Here is a 13,510-nt window from a genome sequence, read left to right on the forward strand (position 1 = left end):
ATTTTACAGTTCTCAGCATATACATCTTGTACATATTGTGTTATATTTATACCTAGTCTTTTTTAAAATGTTTTCCTTTGGAGCTGTTATAAATGGTACTCCAAATGTTTAATGATTTCCAACTGTTCTCAGTGTATAGAAATAAAAGTGATTTTTAAAAAGTTGACCATGTATCCTGCTAAAATCACTTATCAGTTCTAGGAGCTGTTTTGTAAATTCACTAGGAGTTTTTACATATACAATCATGTCATCTACAAAGAAAGATAGCTTTTTTTCCAGGCTAAACACCTTTTATTTATTTTCATGTCGTATTGACTTGCTAGGACATTTGTATGACATTAAACAGAACTAATGAGAGTGGACATCTTCGTCAAAAACAAGAAAATACTTAGGAAGAAATTTAGCCAAGGAGGTGAAAGATCTGTACACTGAAAACTATGAAACATTGATGAAAGGAGACACAAACAAATGGATAGATATTCTATGTTCATGAACTAGAAGAATTAATATTGTTAACATTTCCATACTACCTAAAGTGTTGTATATCTGTGCTGTCAAATACAGGAGCCACTACGCACATGTGGCCATTGAGTACCTGAAATAGGCTTTGTGTCTGAGAAACTGACTTTTAAATTTTATATCATTTTATTTTTAACTTTAGTATTCATATAGGGCTAGTAACTATAATATTGGGCAGCACAGCACTATGATTATTACTACAAGGAGTCAAAGAAGCACAATCAGTAAAAGACAATGAAAGAGCCAAAAAAAAAAAAGGAAAGAAAGAAAAGAAAATCATGATGACAGTGCCATAGAACTCAAGTAGACAGCAGAGTATTCCACAGCACCAAAAACTGTAAGAATGGTTAATGAGGATACGTTTGGTAAAGTCCCATTAGCAGCAGAGTTTTTTTTCATGGGAAAAACCTGGATTCAAACAACAGGGGTTATTTAAACAAATCATGAAACAATCTAGTGAAAGGCAAACTATACAGCTATTAGAAATAATGGAGAAACATTAATGACACGGGAAGATGTTTACAATGTGTGGACAAGTTAAAAAGAAAATTCATAAAATAGCATGGCTCTAATTTTATAACACAGACAGATGTCTAGATCTCTTTTGTGGATTTATGGGTGATTTTAAATTCTTTGGCATTTTATAAACTTTCAGAATTATCCACAAAGAAGATAAAAAATTTTATAATCAGAAATAAAGAACAAATGATATGCTTAATACACACATACACAAACACATATATGTGAAGAGAGTGCACACCTTTGCCTGGTTCCTGATCTTAAGTGAAAAGTACTCAGTCTTTCACCATTAAGTATGACATTAGCTGTAGGTTTTTTGTAAATTTCTTTTATCAGATTGAGGAATTTTCCATATATTCCTAGTCTGTTAAGCATTTTTGTCATGATGGATACTGAATTTTGTCAAATGCTTCTGCATGTGTTGATGTGATCGCTAAATGCCAAATTACACTCGTTTTTTGAAGGCTGAACCAGTCCTGCACACTTGGGATAAAACCCACTTCATTGTGATATATTATTCTGTTTTCAAATGTTACTGGATTCAATTTCCTAATATTATTTACTACTCTTAAATTCAACTTATACAATGATGCAGCTTGAACTCGTTTAATGTATTACAGTGTAAAAACACTGTATCCTGCCATTTAAGTTACTTAACTTCTTTGAACATCAGCTTGCTGATATGTAAAATGAAAACTGCTTTATTTAACTTAATTGTATTGTATTTATAGTCTAACAGACTTGGATTTGAGTCTGAATATATTATTGCCTATAATAATCACGGCTAGCCTTCTAATAGCACTGGCCATGCATCAGACACTGTTCTCAGAACCACAGATAAACACATTCATTTAATGCTAACAATCCTATTAAGCAGCCACTATTTTTATTCCTATTTTACAGCTGAGGAAACAGAGACCTAGAGGTGGCAAGAAATTACCCAGGGTGATATAACTAGTAGGTAAGAAAACGGAATTTGAATCTAAGCAGTCTGGATCTAGAGTCTGCACCTAACCACTATGCTGTGTTGCCTCCTCAGTGACTCCATTTTGGTAAAGTTACAAAATCTCTCAGAGCTTAACTTCTTCATTGTACAAGTGGAAATAATACCTATCTTGTAAGTTTGTTACAGGTTAACTGAAAAACACATATAAAGTATAAAGTAGGGCTGGTACTGTGCCTGGCTCTGTCAGTGCTTGATGTCTATTTTGCTGGCAGGACCAAATAAGGTAAAATGCACTGGAATGATTTGTAAAATAGAAAGTACTTGTAATTACATAATCAATATCAGTTGTACGGTATGAACATTATATGAAAATAAAAATGGTGTTTAGGGACCCAGACCACTGTATATATTGCCCAGTGGCTGAAGGAATAGGCACATTCAGAGAATCAAAACTACAGAGATGAATAGGAGAGGTGGGGAATAGGGCAAAGGAGTAGTCGATAAATATTAGGATATAATCCACACATACACATTCAAAGTGATCAAACTCTTAAACTTATAATAAACAGATTAAACTAAAAGCAAAATAAAGCATTTATTGAACATCTACTAAGCTGTCACAAAGCAGTTAGTATAGCAAGAGATAATAATAAAAACTAACTAAATAAAATTTGCCTTTTAAGATGATTTCTTGGCATTGTTTTTCCACTTAAGAAAAGCCTCATTTGGGTAAAAAAGAACCCCCTAGGTAATGAGGAACAAAACTAGATTCTCAGAGTTAAAAAGGAACTTAATGGTGACCTAATTTAAAAATTTTCTTTTACCTGTCCCTCCAAGTTTTCTATCATTTCATCCAATTCCTGGTTTGTTCCCCTGACAGTCAAGGAGACAGGCTAATTCATCACAGCAGATGACCAAATTGCTTAATTAGTGAGATACCTAACCCTACCCAGTATCGGTATCGTTTTAGTTTCATCCTGCCTCTCATCTCCTCACCACAACCACGCCCACCCTGCTGCTAACACAGCCAATCACCTGCACCCAACTTTCTCAGGATGAGTTGTTGAAGGAATTATGGTCATACTTTTCAGTGATTTAGTCATTTGGGATAAATGACCTAGAGCCCAAAGCTGGGGAACTCAATAGCATTAGAGCAGCCTGTTAATTTTCCTAGGAGTGACCTGAAGTCTGTCCTGCTGTTCCCTCCGCCCTCGTCACTGGGGCTCTAACAGCAGTTTATATAAGAACCCTTAAGTAAAGGAACAGATGGTAGGGTATTTGCTGCTCACAATTTTCTCTAGAAAGTCCTTCAACAGTCTTATACCAGATCCCACCATTCGTCATTCCTCTAGGAGCTGGAGAACATTTCCTAGACCTGTCCTTAAGTGCTCTTAGACTTTCAAAATTCTCCCCCATTCCTATCTCCATATAAAATCTATTCTTTTAGTTTTGGTAAGAAACAAATCTGGTTGAACTACAGAAAAAAAATCTAAGGATTCATAGATCTGTGATTCAGTTTCGGGTATTAGTAAATACTGTCTCTTCAAACATTATTCACATTTACGTTGCTTTTATATATACTGAAAATGTAACTGCTTTGGTATCAAGTGTTATAAGCTTGGGATTTGGGGGTTTTACGTACTCTGACATGAATCCTAGTCCTGCCACTGATTAGTGTGTGGCCTTGCTGGTTATGTTTCCTCCCTAAACCTCAGTTTCTCCGAAATGAAGAGACGAATAGAACACTGGTAGCACCTCCCCACCAGTGCCTGCCTCTAGCATGGGAGGAGTCTGTGCATCATAAATCTGCCTTCTCTCTCCTTACCACCACACTTCTTCTAGTTGACCCCAGAAATGCTGAGTTACTAAGTAAAAGTAATAGTAATTACAGTAATTTATGGAAACTGCTTATCATTTAAGCCTTAATTACCATGCAGCACAATAACAATTACGCACACTATTAAATGTGTCAGATTCACTTTGCCGCATGTTTTATTTGATTTTTAACACTAACATCTATTCACAGAGGCTGTCTGTAGCTCACACAGCATGTGCCACCTTACAATTAAAAAAATATTAGCGGGAACAGTGCCTAGGAGGGGAAATCAGGCACCTCAGGGAGAAATTAAAGAAGTAATTTGTTTCAGAGAGCTTCAGATATAATCACTTATCTCCCTCCTTGCTCACAGGACTAAACACTTGCAGGATGAGAGAAGATCATTTCCCATGTTTCTTTGCCCAGTCTTATTGGCTCAGTGTCTTTTTTCGCACCAGGCTGATAAATTAGCTTTTCTTGTTCAAGTGCCCATCTCTTGGTATGATGAACTATGGTTGGAGGGTAGGGGGACTGGGTCATGTGATAAAGAATATGACCATTTGTCTTAGTTTGCATACTCTGACAAACAGACACCAAGATGAGATTAGAAGTGCTACAGTGTTTTAAATCTGACTTCAGAACTGGAGGAAGAAACTTAAGATAGCCAAGATGGAATCTGTCACAGGTGTCCCGTGATATGTAACAACATTCCTAGGAACAAAAGCCAAAGTTGGGCATACTTTGGTTGCTGATTGGTAAATCTAACCTGAGTCAGCATCCTATTGACTTCCACTAGTTTGAGACTTTATAATTAGGGCTGTTAAGTTTCCAGTGAAGGGAAGAAGTAAATAATCAACCCAAGATTTATCCACTAAAAATGTAGAGAAATGTACTGCTCAGATTTCATGTAAATGACCCATGAGCAGGGTAGCATTTTAATGCCAAGCACAGTCACTGCCTGGAAGCTCTTGCAGCATGAGTTCAACTACTAGAACAGCTGCCCTCTCTTCTAAAAAGCTTGTTCTTTTAGCTTGAGCTTGCAGCTTCTGGAAGCAAGCCGACGAGGTAAGAGGAAGAGGACATGGAACCAGCTAAGACATTTCCGCCTGGCACAAGTGTTAATGCTTACACATTTGCTAAGGGGACCATGTGAGTTTCAATTTTTATCCAAATCAATGCTGGGATGTTAGGGAGATACGGATCTTTAAGGTGGATTTCTGGGAACAACTACTTTTCCTTTTTAAATCCAGCATAGTCCTGCCTTCTCAATTATCGCCCAGTCACTCACTCTTAGAAATTGATCTTGTTTCTTTAGCCATAGTTAAAAACAAAAATGAGACAGGATCCTCAGCCGTCTGCTGTTGCTGTCACTAACACGACAATCCCCAAATAACTCAAAAGAAATGCTGCACCCTTCTTTTCCTCTGCTTCACACTAGAGAGGGGAGGTTATTTCCTTTCCTTGCATCTCATTCTCTCTTGTGCTCCTTCGGGCTTTGCTTTATCACTTAGCTCCTCTTTTCCCTATCTCTTCAATAACTCCTCACTCCATGTGATTCTGTCCCACAAGCATTTAGTCATGTTTAGCTTCTTGTTACTCTAAGGGGTGGGGAGGAGGGGAAAAGAAAAACTAAAACTTTACTTCGATGCATGTCTGTCTGGAGCTATCTCCCTAGTTTTCTTTCCCTTTAGAGGCTAGCTTCTTGCAAGAATTTTCATGTCAAATCTTAATTTCCTCATCAAATAGTCACTCTTCAATTCATTGCAATATAGACTTCTGTGCGGGGTCAGATCTAATAGATACCTCATCTTTATCTTCTGGCTGAACATTTCTTCCTGCTAGAAGTGTTCCTCCTTCAATTATCATATTACTTTTTTCTGGTTTTTCTTTCACTTCTTTGATTCCTCCTCCTCCTTAGTCTTTTGCACATGTTCCTTCTTCCGTCCTCTTCTTAAATGTTGGTATTCACCAGAGTTCTATTCTCAGTCGTGTTCTAGGTCATCTCATTTGTTTCAGTAACTTCAGCTACATCCTCATGTGCTCAAGAAAGCCTTTATCTCACCGTTGAATCCCAGAGCCATGTAAACTCCCTTCTGGACACTCCTCTGTGTGGCCCACAAGCACCTCAAATTCAACATGCCAAGAAAGGGAACTCCCCGTCTTGACCGCAAGGCTGCTCCTCCACTGAGTTCCCAGCTCAATTAGTGGCATCACAACCCAGTTAGCTGCCCAAGTCAGATTCCTGGCCATCACTGCTGGCCTCCCACCTCCCCCATTTACTGAAATCCCAAGTCCTCCTATTCCACTTTAAACATGTCTCATCTCTAGCTTTAGTGCTACTGCCAGAATTTAGGTAATTCATTCATTCAAGAATCGTCTACTGGTTATCCATCATCAACTCTTGCCTAGATTACTGAACAGCCTCCTAGATTCTATTCTGAATCTGTTCTCCAGTTTGCAGCAAGGGTGATCTTTAAAAAAAAATCCCCTGATTAAAACCCTTCATTGCCTCTTCATAGTTTTCAGGATGTCAAGCTTCCTAACATAGCAAATAAGGGCTAGGGCTTCCATAAACAAGCCCCTACGTCTCTTGACCTCATCCCAGAGCAGTGCCCCTCCCGTCCATTCATACTCAGCCAACAGTCTCTATACTTGTTTCTGCCAATGTCACCTTTCTCCAAGCCCTGTCTCCTCACCTCCATGATAAACTTCTAGGTCCTATCTTAGGCAGTCACATCTCCAGAAATCTTGGATCGGATGCCCCTCTGTTGAACTCTGTCAGAGCACTTATCAACATTATAAAACACAACTGCCTGCTACCCTGCTTGTCTCCTTTCTCCACCTGATTGTAAGTTCTTTGAGGACAGGGATCCAGTCTTAATAAAGTTTAAACCATCGGTTTTTATATGACTTGGTTTATATTATACAACTGTCATATAGAAGGCTTGGATAAATATTCAATTAATTAATAAGCTAAGTGGTATTCTTTTGATTATAGGTAAAATAAAAACAAAAAATATTTGTAAGTACTTTATGGTTCAAAACACAACTATCATCTCATTAATTTTTGTAACAATCCCATTAGGGAGGTCACACCACCAACCATATTTTAAACGTAAAGAAACAAGAAGAGAGAAAGTAAGTGATTTGCCCAAAGAAGGACTCAAACCTAGGCCTCCTGTATGGTAAGACTGAGAATCTTCTATCAAACAATCACATCTCTAGTGAAATATCTGGAAGTGAGCAAGGTTAATTCATTCTGCAGTAGGACTTCAAATCTTCCTAACTGTGCAAATTAATCTTTAGACATAAAAAGGGGGGAATATTTAAAGGAATTTTGAAAAGAAGAGGTTTAATTTGAATTAATACCTGTATTGCTTAAACTAATATGAAGAAACATTTCCATTTTTACAACTGTATTTAACATCTCAGAAAACTGAAAAAAATTTAATGTCTGTGGTAGTTACAAGATTTATGCGTTTATTAATATTATGGATACGTGAGAAAAGAGTCAGAAAACTTACCTGTTCTTGGAAAGGCTCCTAGCTGTATGCCCTTAGAAATGCCTAGTCATAGCCATCTCCTGGGTCTTAAATGGCACTATGTTCTTGCTAGACGTAATCACAAATGAGCAGCAATGTTACCCATTTCCTTTAACCTACCTAAGATTAAAATCCACTTTCCTTACTGTGCTGACAAAGACCAAACTCAATTTAATGTCAACAAATTTCTGAGGTCAAAATTTTTTTTAGAGATTGATTCCCAAGCATTTAGGATTATCTAGTGCTGGCTTTCTATAGGGATATTTCATAATTCTCAAAGTCAGTTATACCACACTCTGGAATGGAAAAAAAAACAAAAAAACCTCTTCCTTCCAAATAACAAAGTATTACTGTTTCAACATAGGATTAAACTATTCAAACAGTTGTTTCAAGTTCATTTCTGATATACATATCAGACATTTAAAAAACCAAAATGAATACTTACAATACATCCCTGAAGTCTCCAAACACATACATATGCCTAAAGCTGTCAATAGCTATTACAGGGCAATCTGCTGGAGTTTTCTGTATGTGCAGAAGAGGATGTCTAAATTTGTCACAGTCAGCATGTAAAAAGTTTATTGTACCTTTAAAAGAAACAGAATTTGGAGAGGTAGATTAGAATTTTCTTGATTGTATTCTCATAAGTTTGCAAGTTCATAAAAAGTGACATACTAAAAAATCCCAACACGCTTTAGCATAATACAGACCACAAAAACGAAAACCTTAATATTACAACCCTTTAAAAAGGCAAATTTTAATTCATAGGGCAGAGAGTATAATTTCATTAGAAATTATATGAACTCAACCTGAATTCAAATGCTATAGTGAATTTTTTTATTCTCCTTAAAGGGGTAATCTTTTGCTCTGCAGATTACATAGGTCTGGGAAGCAAGTTCCAGAAACTGATATGTGAGGTGTTCTCAAGGGGCCGTCTTCATTTCATAAAGGATGTCCCTCCAGTCCCTACTGGTTGATTTTTAATCTAATTCAACCCCAAAATATCTCCAGTGACTAATATGAGCATGGCTCTATACACAGCCTTCAGTTTACTTGGTTTGACTTTCTTCTCTAACTTTGAGGGAAAGCTGGTGATACCTCAGATTCCTTTTTGATGCTTTGGGAAAGTCAGAAGAGAATTACTCAACTTTCTTTCATTTAGAAATACAGTAAATGTTCATCAGACTGTGTAAGTTCTCTCAGCAATATCTCTGGGACCATCTGCTAGAAGGGGACCAGACAAATATCAAGGTGCTGGAGGAAACTGCCTAAAACTAATACCGTTCACTTATGACCCCACTTTTCATGCGATTTGATTTTAAAGAGCTAAAACAATCAGGGTTTAAAAAAAAGAAAAAGCTACTGCTTCATATTATCTCTACTAATGCCTTCCATTCCCATGTTTTCATGTAAATTCAGGGGCTGAGTAGAGTTCAAATAATTTAAGTTTTTAACCCAAATATGTTTGTGTTAGTATGAATGTAATGGGAAAAGGAGAAAGTAAAATCAAAGAGAAAGGATTAAAATAAACACCTTAATCTGTCTACCTTTTTCACTTATTAACTGTCGGGCTACTTCATTCTGGAATATTTCTAAACTTTCTGTGTCTTCTTTCATGTGGAAGAGTATGAGAAAAGGCAGTCCTTCTTCTGTCAATTCCTGTATAGAGAAGTATTCAGTGAGAATCATCAGGCCTCTCCATTCAGCTCTAGCTGTTTTCTAGGTAGGAACAACTTTAAACCCAACCCGCATCACATGCAGCACCTGCAATATCCCAGGAAGAAGAGGTCCAGGGGTGTAAGTAAATAAATGCCTTAATGCCTTAATGGAAGAAGGAGTGCATTCCCTCCACCTAAAGAAACCGCGCACTCAGAGGACCCACATGTATTGCTGTACTGTAGGAACTGATCTGCCTTTAAGCAACCACTGGCCTGGTCTGTTAGCTAGTATTGGATGAAGCCATGACATTTGAAAAATGAGCTGACCAAAGGAAGAATTATTATGGTTCTTTTTCAAGATTTGATTTTAGGAAGGGGTAAAGAGTCTTCATTTCATTGGTAACACTGAAAAACTGAGTATAGCAGCAATAATTAAATCTGATTTGCAAACTTCGGCTTATTCTAAGGTTTACTGCAGAAACCACTCCACTTAAATGAGACCTACCCAAAGCTGAACAGTGTGATTCAGAGCAAAAGCCAAAACCCCATAACATACCCAGTTTTCAATCAATATACAATTTATCAACATTATTAACAAATACTTGCCTCTATATATGTGTATGTTTATATACCTTGTATGTATACATACACAAAAATACCTTGAAAATTTTTATTTAAAACTTTATTATTGTAATTGGAGAATACAAGAGAAATGCGGTAAGTAGACAGCATATTTTGATCGTTATTCTCTCTGACAAATGTTAAGTTGTGACTCATAATAAAAAGTCCAGAAAGGGCCTCAAAATAGTATTATTTCCATTAACAATTCTTTTGCTTGTCTTTCTATAATTTAGGAACTGACTCAGCAGAAAGCAACCATGTCCTTATCCTAAGAAAAACTGAAACTGGAACCTATCTTACAGGATAAGAGTTCTGGTTCCTGTTTCCATGGTTAAGCCTGTTCCACTCATACAAAGGATAAATTATTAAGCTTTTCATCACAGTTACCCTCTTTTTTTTTAATTGAGATATACAGTTGGCCTTCCCTTATCCACAGGTTCCATGACTGGTTGAATCCATGGATGTGGACCTGGGGATACTGAAGGGCCAACTGTAAGGGACTTGAGCATCTGAAGATTTTGGTATCCATGGGGGTCCTGGAATCAATCCCTGGTAGATACCAAAGGACAAACGACTATAATTCAGATGCCACAAAATTCACCATTGTAAAGTGTATAATTTGGTGGCCTTCATTATATTCACAAAGTCACTAATTCCAGAACATTTCATCACTTCTAAAAGAAACTCCATACTCATTAGCAGTCACTTCCTATCTCTCTTCCCCCCAGCCCCTGGCATCACATTGATGTTTTAGCAAACTGATTTAAATTTCTTCTTCCTCACTTATTATCTCTTGGGCTCACATCTTTCTTTCCCCACACATTAATTTCAACTACTACTCCATGGTTCTATCTTTGGACTTCTCTGTTGTAGCCTGGCAACTTCAGCTAGTTCAACAATCTCCATCACCACCTCAGACCGGTCCCTTTTCTGTATCTCCACGCCCAGTTCCAGTACTGTCAACACTCAACATAAATGCATAGCCCCTTCCTCTTACCCCATATTACCATTAATACTTCTATTTCTCTTTTAGACTTTTTGTTTCAGGACTGAAATGCCTCTTCTAGAAAGCCATTCCTGATTCTACCCCATTTCTGCCGAAGAAATGAATTTTCTCCTCTAAGTTCTCAGAACATTTTTTCAGTGCCCCTCATGTGGCACAGGGGCAGGTCTTTATGTTATATTATCTGTACATGTGAACTACTGGACTGAAAACCCTTAAAGACAGAGAATCTTATTTCACTTCTCCTTTGCTTGCAGATTTTTGTACACAATAATGTGTAGTCAACTTGTAACTGAATAAATGAAAACACACATGTTGCTGAGTAAATGCTAACTGGGAAAGAAGACTCAGCAGTCACCCTTTAGAAAATTTAAGAGCTAGCAAGTTAAACCTAAAAACAAATACATTACTTTATTAGTAGTAAACAAAATTACTAATTTTGTAATTAAACAAAATTTTTGTTTAAACAATTTTGTTTAAACAAAAAAAATGGATGAACTAACAACTGTTAAGAGAGAAGTAATAAACAGTAGTAATTGGAAAGTATCTCTGTGAATTAATTTGCTAAGCTAATTTACATATATTAACATAGTTTATGCTGCAAGAGCTTCCAAGTTTACTCATGTCCATATCCACACCAACATATTCTTTACCAAGCAGGTATTAGACAATACATGAGAGGGATATCAAGACAACCAGACTTAGAGGTTAATAAATCTTTCCCCATAGTTTAAAGGATTTATGGGTAGTTGGTTACAGCATATAATAAATCTAAAAAATTGTTAAATGTACCAACTACTGTGGGGCAGGAGGGGAGAAAGGACAGACCCTTGTTCGTTTAGTTTTCCAATCCATCTATATCTTTAAGTTTTGAAACTATCCCTGTAAAAACTGCCAAAGCAGGTGAATAACTGTGACAGGTTACTAAATCTTTCTAAGCCTCTAAGGACTCAATGAGCTAATAAAAAATGTAAGTTAATTCAGCTAAACATACCTGAAGCCCAGAGAACTGAGAAAAGTAGCAGAGATGTTCATTTGATAAAAACCAAGCAAGCAAGCAAGCAAAGTGTACCAGAACACAACCACACTTATCTATGTATTGTCTAAGGCTGCTTTTGTGCCACACTGCAAAGCTGAGTAACACAGACTCTATGAACCGCAAAGCCTGAAATATTTACTGTCTGACCTTTAACAGAACTGTCGACCTCTGACTCGGGATTATATGGGGATGCTTACTCTGTGGTAATTTCTTGAGTTGTATATTTAATATCTGAGCTATATACTTATAATTCTTTGAAATATATATGCATATAGAACGTTTTAAGAAACTTTTTTTTTAATTACATTCTCAGACTGTGAGTTTTAAAAATGAAGGAATGAAATGAAATGAAAGATATGTTTCGAATACAGTAAAAGCAGAGAGAGGTAACTCACAGACACTGCCCTGTGCACTTGTTCCTCCAACCTCTTAGGTTTCTTTGTGTTTTGTTTCTGTGGGAGTTGTTAAGAGTTTGGATTGGCTTTATTTCATACCCATGGGCTCACTGAAGTCAGTTACATGATAACCAATAACTACTTTCATTATTTACAATGGAAAGAGAACACAATTTCATTCTTTTAGGATGCACAGGAATCAGAAACCTTTCTATGGCAAAGGAGTATGCACTGTATATAATTAATTGTAGTTAAAAAATCTGAAGAACATTGCTTTTAAAGCAATCCCCTTAAACAAGGACCGTCAACCGAGGGTGCAATCAGAATTATCTGAGAAGCATTTTCAAACTCATTTCCAAGGCTGTAGTGAACCACTGCTACTGCAGGAAATACAACAGTGGGGTTCTGGGACAGCAGAGGTGGAGAACCACTGGCCTTGTACTACAGAAATAGCTATGATGTACTTATGTTCACTGTGTGATTTTTATAACAGATAAATTCTGTCGGAGAATAGTAAGATGGATGGAGGAAGCTCGCTCTTTCAAAAATCTGAATTAAAAATACCAAAACACATTAGAAAGCCCATACCTCTCCATTTTCAAATGTTATTTCTCGGACGAGAGGAACACATTTATCTTGAATCCAATTGTAAGTCCCATCAAAGTTTGTCATAGATCCCAAGTATACCATATCTGGAGCAGAATGCTGTTATAAAAACATAGGGAAAAATTAAACAGATCTAATCTGTGCTAGCAAAAATGCATCCTGAAAGCCATCTATGAGCCCTGAAAATGTACAGGGGATACAAAAGAAACAAAAACATGGAACTTCTGAGAAGGAGGGCTGTAGATGGTAATAAGCTGATAGCTCTGTGATCATCAGGGGCCTGAATATCCAGCCTGTGATGTCTAAGCTTACCTTCTGCTTTCCTTTGGTTTTGGGTCAATTAAATGTTTATCAATATCTTCATCAATAGCAGGCAGGCATTGTGAAAAGAAGGATTATCCTAATGATTTAATTTAGCTATCTATCCCTTCAAAAATATTAGAAAAAAATTTGGAGACTTCAAGTGAAAAAGCCTTGAAAAATACATGATACTATTATAAATCTAAGGGCTGTCTTTCTCTAATACTAAGTATGGTATCTGTTTCCACATTCACTCAAACTCAGTATTTTTGAAGTGCCTAAAATGATAAGTAGCTAACATTACCTAAGCCAGCTTACTGTGACCAAACACTGTTGTACCACTGTAAGCACCTTGTATGTGTTGATTCAATTAATCCTAGAAACAGCCCCACAAAGAAGGAATTAGTACTATCATAGCTATTTTCACTAATGAACAAACTAAAACACAGAGAAGCCAAGAGTTACACATCTAGGAAAGTGGCAGATTTGACATTAAAAGTCTCATTCCTATGCCCATGCTCTTAACAAGCAACCTACACTACAAGA

The 13,510-nt window shown here is 36.8% G+C and overlaps 1 protein-coding gene across 1 annotated transcript in view; it reads right to left on the reverse strand.

Moving 5' to 3' along the window:
* Positions 1-13,510, reverse strand: part of ERP44 (endoplasmic reticulum protein 44) — a 72,329-nt gene that overhangs the window by 5,994 nt on the left and 52,825 nt on the right. The window contains exons 8-10 of the mRNA XM_072959814.1: positions 12,647-12,763; positions 8,890-9,001; positions 7,788-7,929 (exon numbers count right to left, since the gene is read on the reverse strand). Of these exons, the coding sequence (XP_072815915.1) occupies positions 7,788-7,929; positions 8,890-9,001; positions 12,647-12,763 (371 nt within the window). The remainder of the gene's footprint in view (positions 1-7,787; positions 7,930-8,889; positions 9,002-12,646; positions 12,764-13,510) is intronic.

Source organism: Vicugna pacos, chromosome 4 (genome assembly GCF_048564905.1).
Source record: "Vicugna pacos chromosome 4, VicPac4, whole genome shotgun sequence".
Lineage (NCBI taxonomy): Eukaryota > Metazoa > Chordata > Mammalia > Artiodactyla > Camelidae > Vicugna > Vicugna pacos.